At 35.6% G+C, this 15,955-nt stretch overlaps 1 protein-coding gene across 1 annotated transcript in view; it reads right to left on the bottom strand.

The window, feature by feature from the left end:
* The window catches only part of KLHL1 (kelch like family member 1), a 446,827-nt gene extending 436,652 nt beyond the window's left edge, over positions 1–10,175 (bottom strand). The window contains exon 1 of the mRNA XM_066235267.1: positions 9,430–10,175. Within this exon, the coding sequence (XP_066091364.1) occupies positions 9,430–9,932 (503 nt within the window). The 5' untranslated portion in view covers positions 9,933–10,175. The remainder of the gene's footprint in view (positions 1–9,429) is intronic.
* Positions 10,176–15,955: the final 5,780 nt, after the last annotated feature.

Here is a 15,955-nt window from a genome sequence, read left to right as displayed (position 1 = left end):
TTGCTTCTCATTATGGTTCATATTTTTCCACTTCTTTGTTGCCTCATCATCTTCAACTGGATGTCAGACAATAAATTTTTTTTCTTGTTTGGTATTGAATATTTATTCATATATAAATTGTTATGTAACTTTGTAATACAGCACAGTTATATTGTTTGAAAATAGTTTAATACTTTTGAGTTTTACTGTTGAGATTTATTAAATGGTACCAAAACAGAATTTATTCTAAGACTAGTTTTTTTCTTATTACTAACATACTATACTTTTTAGTCTCACAAATCATGAAGTTTTCCATTATAATTGTTAGGGAAAGATACTATTCTTTCTAATTCTGAGATGGTTCTTTCCCAAGGCTTGGACAGTTTCCTTAAATACATGTACCTGTCAGTATTCTACTTCATATTGATCTGCTGAATACTCAAGAACCTCTCGACAGAGTTCTGGAGTATTCTCCATATGGAATTCTCTTTTATTTATTTTTATTTTTTTAACTTGTCTTTTAGAATAATCATAAAGTCACCAAGAGCTGCAAAAATAGTAACAAGACCCATGTACCCCTCCTTCGGTTTCTTCCAATGGTGGTAGCTTATACAGCTTTAGTAAAATATCACTAATATCATTTCATGAATCTTAAAATTAATTACATGCTGATAACTCCCCATTTTATTACTTGATTAATTAACTATTAATTTTTTTATTATAGCCCACTTTCAATGCTATTCTATGTTAGTTTCAGATGTATAGTATAGTGGTCAGAAACCATGTACTCAGCCCTCTTTGAAAAGCCTTGGTCACCTTGGTCACTGAGCTCCATCTACTCAATCCAGAGTGGTTATTATATTCTTTCTGGTTTCCTCTCCATTTTAAGAGTGCCCAGAATCTCTCTTACACCATGATCTGGGTCAATCACAAGATTAATTTTATTTGTTCTTTATATTTTAAGAATCATTCTCCCTTAATACCTCATGCCCAATGTCTTGAAAAATGTTGTTTCATATACTGTTCTTTCTTTCAACTCTTCCCCCCCCTCCCTCCCTCCCTCCTTCCCTCCTTCCCTTCCTTCCTTCCTTCCTTCCTTCCTTCCTTCCTTCCTTCCTTCCTTCCTTCCTTCCTTCCTTTCTTTCCTTCCTTCCTTCCTTCCTTCCTTCCTTCCTTCCTTCCTTCCTTCCTTCCCTCCCTCCCTCCCTCCCTTTCATCCTTCCTATATCCTGTCTCTCTTTTTGTCTTTTTCTTACTCCTTTCTACTTTCATTCTTTGTTGTTGCTTTAAGTGAGATGGTAAGTCCAGTCCCTGTTATTCTATCTCTTATTCTGAATTGAATAAAATGATTAGGATATAATTTGCCCAATATTTTTTTAATCTTAACTGATTTTTAAATTATTCTAATCTTTAGGTAGATAATGTGGGCAAATTCATGTTATTGAACAAAATTTACTTATCTAGCCAAAACCAGTGCAACAGAATTATGAAATGTTTATAATATGACAATGTCATGGCTTTTGAGAAAAATATTGCACAAGTAATTTTTAAAAAGTCACCAGTGGATTATCAAGTAAGAAATATCTAAGACAAATCTATGTAAACTTCTTGATTGTAATGACATGCTAGTATATCAAAGGTAAAGTAACTTAAAAAATCAGTATCATATTTAAATTTTATTGCAAATGATAAAAAGTACTTCAGACTTTTTTTCAAAATAGTAGAGTTCGAAATTGATTCTGAGTTAAAAAGATGTTTTTATATTCTTGAATTCAAAAATACATTACTTATTTACTCTGAGGTTCTGACATTTGTGAATACTGACCTAAATAGACCTCTTGGACATTTAAGTAAAATTGAAATCTACTAGAGAAACCAAAAAGAAAAACAGATATCTTATTGATACAAAAAGATATTATCAGTCTCTCTTGAAAAACTATAAAATAGTTTAATTCTTCCATTCCCTCATAATATAAACCCTCCCAGTTTTCTGATCCCATAATTTAAGTTGTTCTATCATATTTGTCAAGATGAAAATGTTGATTTACATGAACAAATGCCTAAAAATATCACTAAGTGAAAAAAGGTGCCAAGATAATTTACCAGGACAAAAAGTCACAAGTATGAAACAACCAAACTGAAAGATTTCCTGTGAGAATCAGTTACTAGAAATGAACCAAGGGCACCTAAAAAATGGAAAGGCTGACTTTAGAATTAACACCAATTTATTCCACTCTAAACTATGATTGGAGACTCTAAGATCAATTTTTAAAAGCATAATTTTTGCGACATGATCTTCATTTAAAATTATCTGCTTCATAAGCTTATTATGAAAAACTTATCTTTCTTGGGGTCTTAAAATCATAGCACACATTCTCTCTGGTTGAGGTAATATTTATTAAGCTTTTATAAGCACTTAGATCAAACTATTTTTAAATCCTGGCCAGAGAATTCAACAATGGTAGCTAGTATCAAAACTATATAGTACAATAGACTTTTTTTTTGTCTATATTTGACTTACAATGTCTTTAAAACCATCTTTTTTTCTGCTCATATTATCTGTTTCTGCATATGCTATATTTTTTGTGAGTATACTTTTTTATAATTTTACTTATCTCATCACAATAAAAGTTCCTACCTTAGATCTGAAACATCTTTCTAACATTGTTAAGGATGTGGACCTCAACAGATTAATGACTGCATGTAACTTATACCTTCTTTTGGTGTGATTTCAAATTACTGAATAATTTAGAAAGGACTCGCTGGAAGTCTAAAAACTGAGGGGGGATATATGGTGTGAAGGTAGAGTTGACAGGGTGGTGAACAGAAATTGCAATATACAGATAGTGTATTTTAGAATAGTGCATTTGGAATCCTGTATAATTTTATTAATCAGTGTCATGCTAATACATTCAATAGTTTTTGTTTTTTAAAAAGAAAAGCAAATGGGGTTGAACAGGATTCTACTAAAGGATCATGGTCTTATAATTCAATATTTATTAGTAATTGAAGTTCATCAAAGTCTATAAAAAGATGCCACAGCTGTGAATGAAATTAGTGTCTTGACCTAGTCAATTAGACAAAGAAATACATCAGCATTATAATTAGGTGGCTAATTCCCCTTTTAGAATTAATGTAATTAGTAAATATGCTTTAAAACTGAATAAACAGTATTTTCAAGCTAGAAGAAAAAAGTCTATGCTAAAAGATGCAAAATTCTGGGTAAGAGAGAGTTTCTTCATGTTTGACTAATAAAATGACAGGGGTAATTTTTTGTTTTTTGTATCTCAACAAAAATTTTCTTTTGATTGCAATTAATCTTTTTTTTTCTTTTGTAAGAACTGTCAGTAGATTTAAAGTCACTGCTTTGTCACTTGAGTTTGAAGAGCAAAGAGTTTCAAACCTTCCGGTGAGTTCTTAAATATTCAGATATTTCTTTAAAGTTTTCAATAACATTTTTTAAAATTGCAATAGGCAAATTAATTATTATCTGGCCTAAACTAAGATGTAAATTCAAGGACATTTACAATTATAGCTACCACAAAAATGCTTTTAGTTATTTTGGATAGTAAAAAAAAAAATCAATAAAATCTTATTAGTTTGAGACTCCAATAAAAAGACACACATTTTCACATTCAGAAATTTGATTTAACTATAAAATATATTGAAGATCTCACTTTTTTGTAAATTCTGTAAGAATTATTTGTCAAAACCAATAAACTTGTACTTAACATGTATTTGTTAGAAACACAATTTCCCTAGGTACACAAAGTATATTTGAAACATCGAAAAAACAATGAAAACCGAATTATGGTATTTCAGTTAACATGGTTCTTTTTTGTTTGTAATTTTTAACAGTTGCATTTATATCCACAATTTTTATTTCAAATTGCTCTAGAGTTTTGGGCACTTGCAAATTCAACCTAATGGTCATTTCATTTTACTTTATGATATTAGTTTGCCTGAAGCAAACATGTCCAGAGGTGAAGGCCCTTGGAAATTGTGGTCTTCTCTGCAGAACACCATGTAATATTGATAAATCCATCCTGAAATAGGTCCAAAAAAAAAAAAAAACTTTCCCCATATAAATATTATCTTTGCTAGTTCTCCTTAAATAACAGTTAATTGTATAATGCTCAGTGCCCAGACCTAAGAATTAGCAAAGAATAGAAGAAATTGAGTAAAAGTATTACATAATGAGTTGTTGGGGTTTTTTGCTGTAAAATTAGGGTTGCAGGGGAAATATGAATATTAGTTAATTTCAGTGTTATGTGACACATAGTTTAAGAACTATTTTCCTGAAGAAATAGTTCTTTACCATTAAAAAATGTTTCTTTTTCTTTTACAGCAAGGCTGATTCTTCCTCATTTTAAATACTTAATTCAGGTTCAACCAGTTCTATGAAGTTCTAATGGCATATGTTGCCTTTCTGTGATTATTTTTGTATCAATTGTTCTGACTTCAGAAACATATTTTTTTTCATAAAGCTCTCTTTTGAGCTCCAAAATTAAATTATTTTCCTGTCTAAGTTATTTCTTCTTGCTTTTGTTTAATTATAAAGTAAAATGTTTTAAATACATCATACTTCAGGAAATAAGAGTGTTATCTAACTTGGACTAAAAAGTCTTGAAGCATTGTGCATTAGCATCATTTTAAGAAGTTTATCCAAACATTCAAACACAAGCATAACTTGTACCAAGGGAATAAAAAGAACTGCTTTATAATAACTTTAGTTAAAGACTCTCTCCTTTCTTATATTCTGCTTGTTTTTTTAAGCAGAGGGAAGGAAGAGTTGGCAAAGTAGCCTGAAAAATGGTATCTGGAGTCAGATAGCAAAGACTAAAAGTCCAGTAGAACTAGTAAAGGGGTAAATATATGGTTACAAAAGGAAATTTGACTGTGAGTAGTAAACAAAGAATGCAATAGACAAATACTAATTATAAAATTGTTTACCTGAAACTTATATAATTTTAATTATATAAAATTAACAAAAGATTTAAAATAAAATTAACAAAAGATTTAAAAAATAAATATCCATAATTCAAATTACAAAAATAATTTAAAATACAGATATATTACTTAAAATCTGTGACTCTGGGTAAATTATTTCTTTATATCTTAGTATTCTCATTTATATAATCAATCTATCAGAGGGATGCTCAAATGAACCAGAAATATAGAGCTATTCTGAATATTAAGTTATAAATATAAATAAACATTCAACATGCTACCTGCCATATGACAAGGTCCTCATCAATGTCACTCATTATGATTATGACAAATATTTATTCTCTCAACAGTATTTATTGAGTAACTGCATGTTCTGAGATAATGATGAGCAAAACAAATACTCTGTTTGGTGACTGTAGTTAGTGACCAAAAAGCAACACAGTTTTTAATACATGATTGCAAGTAACAATAAGGAATGAAAGAGTAGGTAGAGAACAGTTACTCAAATAAGGGAAAACATGAGGAAAAAATAACACAATTTTTTTTTACATAATACAAATTTTTAAGTACAATTTTGGCCTGGGAGAATCACTGAATGTTTCTCTAAGAAAAGTACAGCATTTCTGTTCAAGACACTCCAACGAAATGAGGAATACACTCAGAGAAAGGTGGGTTAATGGAAGTTACAATGAGAGGTAACAAGTTTGTGAGGCCCAAAGGCAGAAAAAATGATGAAGGAGGACATGGAATCAGGAAGGCAGAGGGTGGTGGGGAAGGTGGTGATTGAAGGGCCTAGATAACAGACGAGGAACAAATCATTTGGGGTCTAGACTAAAGTATGGAATGAGGTCAGAGGGTGGTGAGAATGTTTTGAGGATGGGGGGAGGGGACACACAGATGTGGTAAAATAGTAAGAAATCTATTTTATAATTTTCATTGACTCTAAGAGGAAGAATGGACTACAGGTGCCAAAATTAATGAGAGGAGAAGATGTCGATGGCAGTTGCGAACGTTGAGTATCTTGTAATTGATGTAGACAGTTTAGATGGAGACATCTGGGACATATATGGCATGGGGCTAGGTGTAATGTTGAAAATGATGAGAAAGAGGATTTGGGCAAATACAATCTTGGATTTCTGGTTACACAAACTAATGCATGCAAAGCAATCCCCTGAGACAGAGAAGGACACTGAGCAAAAGAGAAGGAAGATGATGAGCTCAATTTTCTACATGTTGCGTTTATATTGCTTCTGTGATATCCACCAGAGAGGTCAAGCAGAGAGGTGGATGTATGAGACAACAGGTAAGGTGGAAGTCTAGATAATAAGATAAAAATTAAAAAATACAGTTTATGGATGGTCATTAAAACCATGGAATAAGATGAGTAGAGTTAGTGAGAATTTAGAAAACGAAAAAGCAGCAGTTAAATACAACATCTCTTCACTTACATCTCTGCACATGTCAAGAGTATAAATATTTCTCTCTTGTTTCTCAGTTTACTATATATGGAATTTTAGACAAAACTACTCACATCAAAACATATACTGACCTAAATAACTAAGAAATTATACACTTTTCAACAACTAATTATGGAAAATAGAGAAAATAAATCATTAATAGCGTAAGTCAGGAGTATATTGCTGTAGAAGTTACAATTCTTAATGGTATACTGGTTAAAGTATTGGAATACTAAGGTATATTTATGTATGTCTGGTAGGGCAGAATAAGATAAAAGCTTAGTTTGGACAGTAAATTAGTTTACCACTGCCTTCCTGCTACCTTTATGTTTCATCTCTATGTTAATTTGACCTTCTAAAATTCTGAGTATACGGTCAGGTTTCCCTGAGCATCCTCCAGCTGTTGTTTGAATGACAAGTTAAACCAACTGAGCTGCTTATATTTGTCTAAATGGTCTCAACTATTATGAGACCAGAAAAATAAAAAGAAGATAAAAAAATGAAGAAAGAAAAAGAGGCCAACTCTTGCATTATATATGAAGATAAATTTTGGCATAAAAGTCAGAATTTTTAAATAAATTTTTAAATATCAAATGTGACATCACAGTATGATGATATTATTATGATCTAATCAAAATTATCATGCAGAATTAGTATAGTTTATGTAGTCATTGATCATTATAAACATCAGTAAATTTCCTGAATGAATTATAAAAACAAAAGTAAATCAACAATACAAGTCATTTTGCATATTATTTTCCATTCAGTATTTATGGAAATGTTGCCTCTTCTGTCAAATAAACTTCATTTTTACCACATGTTAATATAAATATATATTGAAAATTGCCATTTACTAAGTTCAGGAATACAGATTCAACAAATTATAAGCACAGTACCAATGTTTTATGAAGGTTTAGGAATACCCCTGAGAATACTATCAATGCTAATTAATTTGTTCAGTAAGAAATTTAAAGTAATCTAAAGGATTTAAGTACAGGATAGAGTCACAGTAAGCTTACAATTACTAGTAATGGAAAATAACACATTACTGAAGTAATACTACAAGAATAAACATTTTGTTTTGTGTATTCACAACAGTAGACCTACTTTTGCCCTACCCTTTATTAATAAGAATTTAAAAATAAAATTAGACTTTATTTTTAATATTTTACATATGTAAAACTTCATAGGAGTTCTGTATTCCAAAAATAAATATATTTTAAGGTAGTACTAGGTTTATTTTCAGAATACTTTTTATGCAACTCTTTATTAATAAAAGCACTGATGTATATTACAAAATGAGAAAATGGAAGTTAAGTCTTATGGGTGTTTTCCCTGAGTTATTATTTATTGGTTTTATTTTATTTTTAAATTATTTTAATTTCTTATGTCAATATTCAATTAATAGTTTCAAATTCACCAACTTACAAGAAAGTCATCAGAAATTACTCATACCAAAGTAGTCTTATTTACATAAAAATGTATTTGGTATAGCAAATTATTTTTTCTTAAATGACCAAACAATATTTTCAGATGGTCAGATATTTTAAGTTTATTTGAACACTTTAACTTTACAAAAGAAAAAAAATTTAATCTACTTTTTTTTCTTGAACTAAACCACAATAATGTCAATTTCAATAAGGTATTAATTAATAAAACTACAGGTAACTTGTGAATCTAATAATCAAATAACTTTATTATATTATTGGTACTCAAAATTATAACCATTTTGGTAAAATATTTAAATTTAACTAATAAATGAACTTAGTTTAATCTCATACTGGAAAAATTTTGACATATTTCAAAATTGCAAATTTACTTCATCTTTATAATATCTTATATTAAATGTCTTCAAATATATAATTATGTTTAATGCTGTTAAGATTCAAATTTAAATCCATATAATTCACACAACTGAATCAATTTAAAGATTTATTTGTATTTCTAACCTCACATTTGTCATCTTAGTTAGACTACATCTTCACATATTATTTTTTATATATTCTTTTTGTGACTTAACTTCACAAGAAGCTAATTCAATCAATCAAGTTTAAAAAGATGCTTTTGCTTCTAATTTGTTATTGATAGGTAATAACATTTTATTAACATATCCCTTGTCGTTTCTTGTTCCTCCTCTATTTCTCTTCAGTGATGTGTTCTGATATTATATGAAACAAATGCACACTTTTTCATATGCTCACTACATTTCAAACCTAATGATCTAGTGCAGAATAGTGAGTTATCCTCTAAAAATGCAAAACTCAGAAGGAGTCTCATATGTGTGAGGATTGTCTATAAGTCTTAAAAGTAGGAGAACTCTACTCAATAAAGTGTATTACTAGAAATAAACAGGAAATAATGTTGACATTATTACTAAGGATACACAATGCTCTACTGAGCCAACAATTCAAGAAAACTGAATGCCAAAGGGCTCAGCAACACTTTAATTCACAGACTTTGAACAAGGCAAAAGTAAAATAGGGTAAAACAGATAGTGGAATAGATAATAATAACAACAGTGTATTTCATTGAGAAAAAGAAAGAGAAGATAATGCTACTGTCCAATAGCCTCCTTTTGTCCACCTCATTCCTCCTGGAATATAGATTCAACCTACAGGGATCCCATGATAACATTCTAAATTAGTTTCTAAACCAGCATATGAGATGCATCTGAGTGGTGACTAAATCAAGTTTCACCTCACATCAGACAACTGGAAGACTAATATAATTAAATGACAGAATACTATATTCTCAGATATAGGAGAATTACTCGAGATTTACCAAAATGAAATATGTTCAGTTTGTGATTACAACTCTGAAAACTTGAAAAAGAAAAGCAATATGTTTGAACCAATAGAAATTAATGAACTAACTTTTAACGAGATTACAACTTGAGGGATAAAAACCCGGCTGGCATCTCTTAACAAAAATTTTCAATTTTCACCCTGAAACCTTTTTGACTTACTAATTACCGAAACACGCCGGGTGGGGAAACGAGTGAAAATTGGGATATGCTACCATGCCCCGTGGGGAATTACTGTACCTGTGTCCACATCCTTCACCTGTTGCCTGACTCGAGGTGGCTGGCTCCACTTTGAGATCTTGCAGGACCAGCCCTTTTTCGTGTGGTCCAGGAAAGTCCATAACAGGCACTTCCTCCTCCTCTAGGGACTCAACGTAGAAGAGAGTCCTGGTGGGCTGTTGAGTACCCTGCCCGGGCGCCCCTTGCTGCAGCCTTGTGGCCACTGGCAGCAGGGTGCCATTCAGTGGGTTGAAGGAAGAGGAGGAAGACGAGGAGGAGGAGGAGGACGAAGAGGAAGAAGAAGAGGAAGGCTTCTTCCAGAACGTGCTCACATTGCCCTTCTCTTGGCTTTTGAGCAGGCGGCTCTGGCTAGGTCCCCAGTGCTCAAAACTGCCGCTACTGTCCTGTTGCAAACAGCCGCCCCCGGCCGGGCCACCGGGGGATGGAGACGGGTGGCTGAAGAGTTTCCAGCGGAGTCGCAGGATGTGCTTCACATCGAAGTCTTTTCGTCCGGAGCTCGACATGTTTGACTCAAGGACGGGAAAGAGACCTGAGCTGGCGCAGGAGCGGACGGACCAGCTGGTCGTGGAAGCCAGAGGAGTCCGGGTTGGAGGAGGGGTGGATGCGCTCTCTGTACCTCAGGAGCAGACCGGGCGAGGCGGGTGCGCGCTCTGCCAGGCGACAACAGGAGCGCGGACGGCAGAGCTGCGCCGCTCAGCTGCGGTCAGGTCCACAGGACTTGCGCGTGGGGAGCCCACCCGCGGTGAGCAAACGCAGGAGCGGGACACCGAGGGCTGAGAATCCTTGATCCCTCCCCACCGCACAGGGTCCCCGTGGTTACAGCTGGAGGGTGCTGGAGACGCACGAGGGAGGAAGATCTGCGCTCCGAAGCTCGGGCGGCAGCGGTAGCTCGATGCACCTCCCTGGAATGCGCCCTTGGCACAGCCTCAGTAGGGAAGGTGTCAGCTCTCCTGTCCTCGCAGCTGAGTTCAGTGCCCAAAGAGAGGAGGAAAGAGAAAGGAGAGGGGAGAGGGAGAGAAAGAAGAGAGAGAGCTCCAAGTCGCGAAGAAGCGCTCCCCCCACAGCTTTCTCCGTGCACCTGCGCCCCTGTCCCCGGCCTCTCCGAGGACGCTCTGAGAGCTTGCCGGGTATTTCTGAGAAAGTCAAATGCCTTCTGCAAGGCTGAGAAGGGGTGTTTTTAGAGAGTCAGTTTGTAAAAGACGAAAATAAATATTCCAGAAAATAGAGGGAGGCAAAAGGAAAAGCTGTCAAGGTCCTCATAGTACAATTTTCTCTCTGCCTCAGCACCTCCTCCCCCATAAGTGACGCAGATGTGCACTGGGGCCTATACGGAGAGATGGAGGGAGGGAGGGAAGGCTTCAATCTTCTTTATGCAAGTGAAGCTGCTGCTCTTATTGTCCCTTTGCGGGAATCTTGTCACCTTTTTTCATCCTCCTTCTTCACCTACTACATTACTGTGTAGCAATAAAAGTAAAGCAAACAGGCATTATGCTTTATATTAGTAAACATCAAATATGCATCATGGCAGCGTAAACTTAATAGGCTGCTGTTTGTAGGTTGCAGGTTAATGGTCTGAATTATTTAATAAACCGCATCCTTTAACCTTTACCCTTATTTTCTCTGTAGTGAAACACAGAAGAAACAGTGATGCTAGCGTCAAGGGATGATGATGCCACCATTCTGACACTTACATTGTGATTCTGCCATTAATGCGCTCAGGCAGTTCTTCACCCTGGGGGCCAGAGACACACAGTAGAATTTGAAGATGGGCATCTGAGTAGAGGGTTTGAAAACTGCAAAATTGGTGCATCTGGTGTGTAGCTTTAGAATGCAAACTCTTCTCAGTGGAAACTGAAAAGTAGAAAAATATGACAAAAGAGAATTTCAAGGCATAATCCACTAGTACATAAATCATGATATAAAATTAATGAGTAATTTAGGCAATAAATGAATACAATAGGCTCCCTTTACTTGGAGAAAATACTTTCCAAGACCCCTAGTAGATGCCTGAAACCAGGGATAGTACAGAATCCTATGTTCACTATTTTTTTCCTTCCCATATACATACCTTTTATTTAAAGAAAGTACAGTTTCTCTTTGGCATGCCCACATTGCCAGCATCACAACTCTTGTGTTCAGGAGCCATTATTAAGTAAAATAAGGACCACTTGAACACAAGCACTGCTATATCTGAACAGTTGAAAGAACTGCTAACCAAGAGGGCTTCTAGTGGCCTACTGTCAGGAAGCATACATAGTGTTGATAAGCTGGACAAAAGGATAATTCAATCCAGGGCTGGACTGAGTGAGACACTGCAAGATTTCATCATGCTACTCAGAATAATGCGCAATTTAAAATTTTTGAATTGTCTCTTTCTAGAATTTTCTATTTAATATTTTGTCCTGAGATTGAACCCAGGTAACTGAAACCACCCAAAGAAAAACTTTAGATAGTACTGTACATATATCCAAAGGCTACTATCCTACAAAATCTCCTGTTTAGGGAAGTAAAGATGTGTTTACCCTTAAATCTATATTAAGAATGATGATGATTATAATCCTTTTCTAGCAGATTGCTTGTAGATTTTTCATCTTTTCCTATAATCAACCATTAAAATAGAACCCAATTCTCTTTGCTGAAGGCAAAAGGAGGTCAGAGAATTAGCAGTTTCCTTAACTGAGCCAAGAATATGGTGGTTGTCCATTCATAAATTTCACAGTTTCAGCAACCCACAAAGAAACTAAACACTGAAGTGCAGTAATATTACTGTCTGGTACCCTGTTGCTGAGCAGTAAACTTAAATAGAAACCAAAGTTAAATTTGAAGTCATTCCTAGACAAACTTTGACATTTTAATAAAACAAGAAATTAGATGCACAAATTCCTACTTTTGGGAGAAGAAAAGTCACTATTGTGCATTTTAAATATTGATTTATGCCATAGCAGCTGGACTGCAATCCCTTGTGCCTTGAATTTTCTTTCAGTATTCAGTGTTTTAAAAAAAGCCTCTTAAAGCAAACAATAGTGACAGATCATTTTTATCCAAGAATTAAACCACGTATTTCTTTTAAGGGAGAAAACAAGTATATGAAAGTAACACAAACAGGACAAAGAAAACTTTTCATCAGACATTATATAGAAATTTGAAGTGCATGTAATTAAATGGTTTCTGAAGTAATTGGTGCTTTGTGAATTTTCTAACTTGACATAATTTTTAATTTAGTAAAAATAATACAAAACAAATGATACAAGTATGCTATATCTACATTTTCATCATTAATGTCAATAACCATTCAGTAATAAAACTTGTTCTGTTGCTATCTTGAATTTTCATTTTGTATTTCCCATTTACTCTGCAATACTATTACTATTATACAGCTTAAAAGATATATGCTTAAAGGTTAGTAATTTATATGACCTAAAAGAAATATAACATTGAATTTTAGTAAAAGAATATGAAGTAAATATACTAAGGCACATTTAAAAGATGAAGACTGATGTCTATTTGTTAGTCTTATAGTGATATTCAATATGCTTAAAACACTGTGTCAAGCTATTACTTAAAGTAGCTACTTTTATATTTATTAATTTGCATACAATATTTTTGCTGGGAAAGATATTTAAATGCAATTTATCTAAATAACCAAATAAAATACATAGAATTTAGAAAATAAAGTATGCCTAAAATCATGGTAAAGTAAAATGAATAAAGAAGGTAACTATATATATATATTTTTTTTTTCTTTTTGCTTTTTTAATTTTTTAATTACAGTTAGTATAAAATACTATTGTATATTAGCTTCAGGTATATAGCATCATAGTTAGACATTTATATAATTTACAAAGTGATCCCCCACATAAATCTAGTACCCACCTGGCACCATACATAGTTATTAGAATAGTATTGACTACATTCCTTATGCGGTACTTTACATCCCTGTGACTATTCTGTAAGAACTGATTGTACTTCTTAAGCCTTCACCGTTTTCACTCACCCCCCAACCCCCTTCTCGTCTGGCAACCCTCAGTCTGTTCTTTGTATCTTTGATTCTATTTCTGTTTTGTTTTGTTTTTTTATAAATAAATTTTTATTTTAATGGGGTGACATCACTAAATCAGGGTACATATATTCAAAGAAAACATTTCCAGGTTATCTTGTCATTTAGTTCTGTTGCATACCCATCACCCAAAGAGAGATCGTCCTCCGTCACCCTCTATCCAGTTTTCTTTGTACCCCTCCCCTCCCCCACTCCCTCCTGCCCTCCCCCACCCACCGTAACCACCACACTCCTATCCATGTCTCTTAGTCTCGTTTTTATGTCCCACCAATGTATGGAATCCTGCAGTTCTTGTTTTTTTCTGATTCACTTATTTCACTCCACATAATGTTATCAAGATTCCACCATTCTGCTGTAAGTGATCCGATGTCATCATTTCTTCTAGCTAAATAGTATACCATGGTGAATATGGGCCCCATCTTCTTTATCCAGTCTTCTATTTTTTTTTTCTTTTTTTGTATTTTTCTGAAGCTGGAAACGGGGAGAGACAGTCAGACAGACTCCCGCATGCGCCCGACCGGGATCCACCAGGTTCGCCCACCAGGGGCGAAGCTCTGCCCACCAGGGGGCGATGCTCTGTCCCTCCGGGGAGTCGCTCGCTGCGATCAGAGCCACTCTAGCACCTGGGGCAGAGGCTAAGGAGCCATCCTCAGCATCCGGGCCATCTTTGCTCCAATGGAGCCTCGGCTACGGGAGGGGAAGAGAGAGACAGAGAGGAAGGAAGGAGGGGTGGAGAAGCAAATGGGTGCTTCTCCTGTGTGCCCTGGGCGGGAATCGAACCCGGGTCCCCTGCACGCCAGGCTGACGCTCTACCGCTGAGCCAACCGGCCAGGGCCTATTTTTTTTTACAGTGATTAAAAGCCTTTAAGCAGGCCCTGGCCGGTTGGCTCAGTGGTAGAGCGTCGGCCTGGCATGCAGAAGTCCCGGGTTCGATTCCCGGCCAGGGCTCACAGGAGAAGCACCTATTTGCTTCTCCACCCCTCCCCCTCTCCTTCCTCTCTGTCTCTCTCTTCCCCTCCCACAGCTGAGATTCCATTGGAGCAAAGATGGCCCGGGCACTGGGGATGGCTCCTTGGCCTCTGCCCGAGGCGCTAGAGTGGCTTTGGTCGCAACAGAGCGACGCCCCGAAGGGGCAGAGCATCGCCCCCTGGTGGGCAGAGCGTCGCTCCTGGTGGGCGTGCCGGGTGGATCCCGGTCGGGCGCATGCGAGAGTCTGTCTGACTGTCTCTCCCCGTTTCCAGCTTCAGAAAAAATACAAAAATAAAAATAAATAAATAAATAAATAAAAGCCTGTAAGCAAACTCTTGGCCAATACAACAAGAATCCATAAAAGAGTAGTGTCCTTAAGATGTTCACCAAGTCCAAGTTGGCCCCAACACCATGCCAAATTCCTGAAAAATGCAACCCAACCACAGTTCAGTCTGTTAGGAGCTGTCACAGGGAGCAGGAGTCCAGGAAAAGTCCACATCCAGGAAAAGTCCTTATGGCACTGGAATTGTTATCACCATTCTATACTTTGCAGCTCATGTCCAAGTCCCAATGACCGCTGCTTCTAGCTGGTAATGATTCATGTAGACTGGAAAAGCCATTTGCAGCATGCATGGATATGGAGCTTCTGTTCTCTGCCTATAGAGTTGAAACCAGGTTGCTTTTCCCTGGAGCTCTGCGACTGTGGCATGGTAAAGAGAACCTTGGGATACACTAGGCTGGGTGGCAAAGGTAGATTCATAATAGAAGTTGGCAAAAGGGGGAAAGAGAGCTCTAAATTAGGAGTAGGTCCCAGCCTGAAATATGAGTGGGGCATTGAGGTAGGAGGGATAAAGGAAACACTATATATTAACCAAAGCAGCAGAAAATAGGACTATCAACACCCGCAACAGAGATCTTTGAGGGAAGAATAAAAAACCTGACTATTCAGGCAAAACATAGTTAAGTGGCCCTTGTGTAAATGAGATCAGTTTACCTGCTTCTTGGAAGAAATACCCTAGGCTCGTCCACAGTATCGTAGATAGGGCTGATGCCCTGGGCACCTTCAGCCTTCAGTGGCAAACCCCAGCATTCTGGGCAAGGTTAGGTGATAACTATATATTTTAATTTGATTGTTCCTATACTATTATTGGGAAAGAAGGGGAAGAAAAAAAAATAAAATGATAAATGAAGAAATTAGAAAAAGAAAGAAAATAAAGGAAAAAAAAAAGGAAAGAGAAAGAAGATGGAAAGAAAGAAAAAGAAGAAAGAAAGAAGAAAAAGAAAGAAGTATAAGGATAAAAAGAAGGAAGGAAAGAAGGAAAAGAAGCAATTGACTAAGATATGACTTACCTCTATGTAGTAAGAAAAAAAATCCTTGAAAACATGCTTCTTGAAGCATTATACTCTTTCATTTATCAAATATTCAAAATATTTTTTTAAGTGAGAGGAGGGGAGATAGTGAGACGAACTTCCACATGTGTCCCAACTGGAATTTATCCG

This window comes from Saccopteryx bilineata, chromosome 6 (genome assembly GCF_036850765.1).
Source record: "Saccopteryx bilineata isolate mSacBil1 chromosome 6, mSacBil1_pri_phased_curated, whole genome shotgun sequence".
In the NCBI taxonomy this organism is placed as follows: domain Eukaryota; kingdom Metazoa; phylum Chordata; class Mammalia; order Chiroptera; family Emballonuridae; genus Saccopteryx; species Saccopteryx bilineata.
Note: the sequence above shows the minus strand (reverse complement) of the source record. Positions and strands in the feature narration are given on the sequence as shown.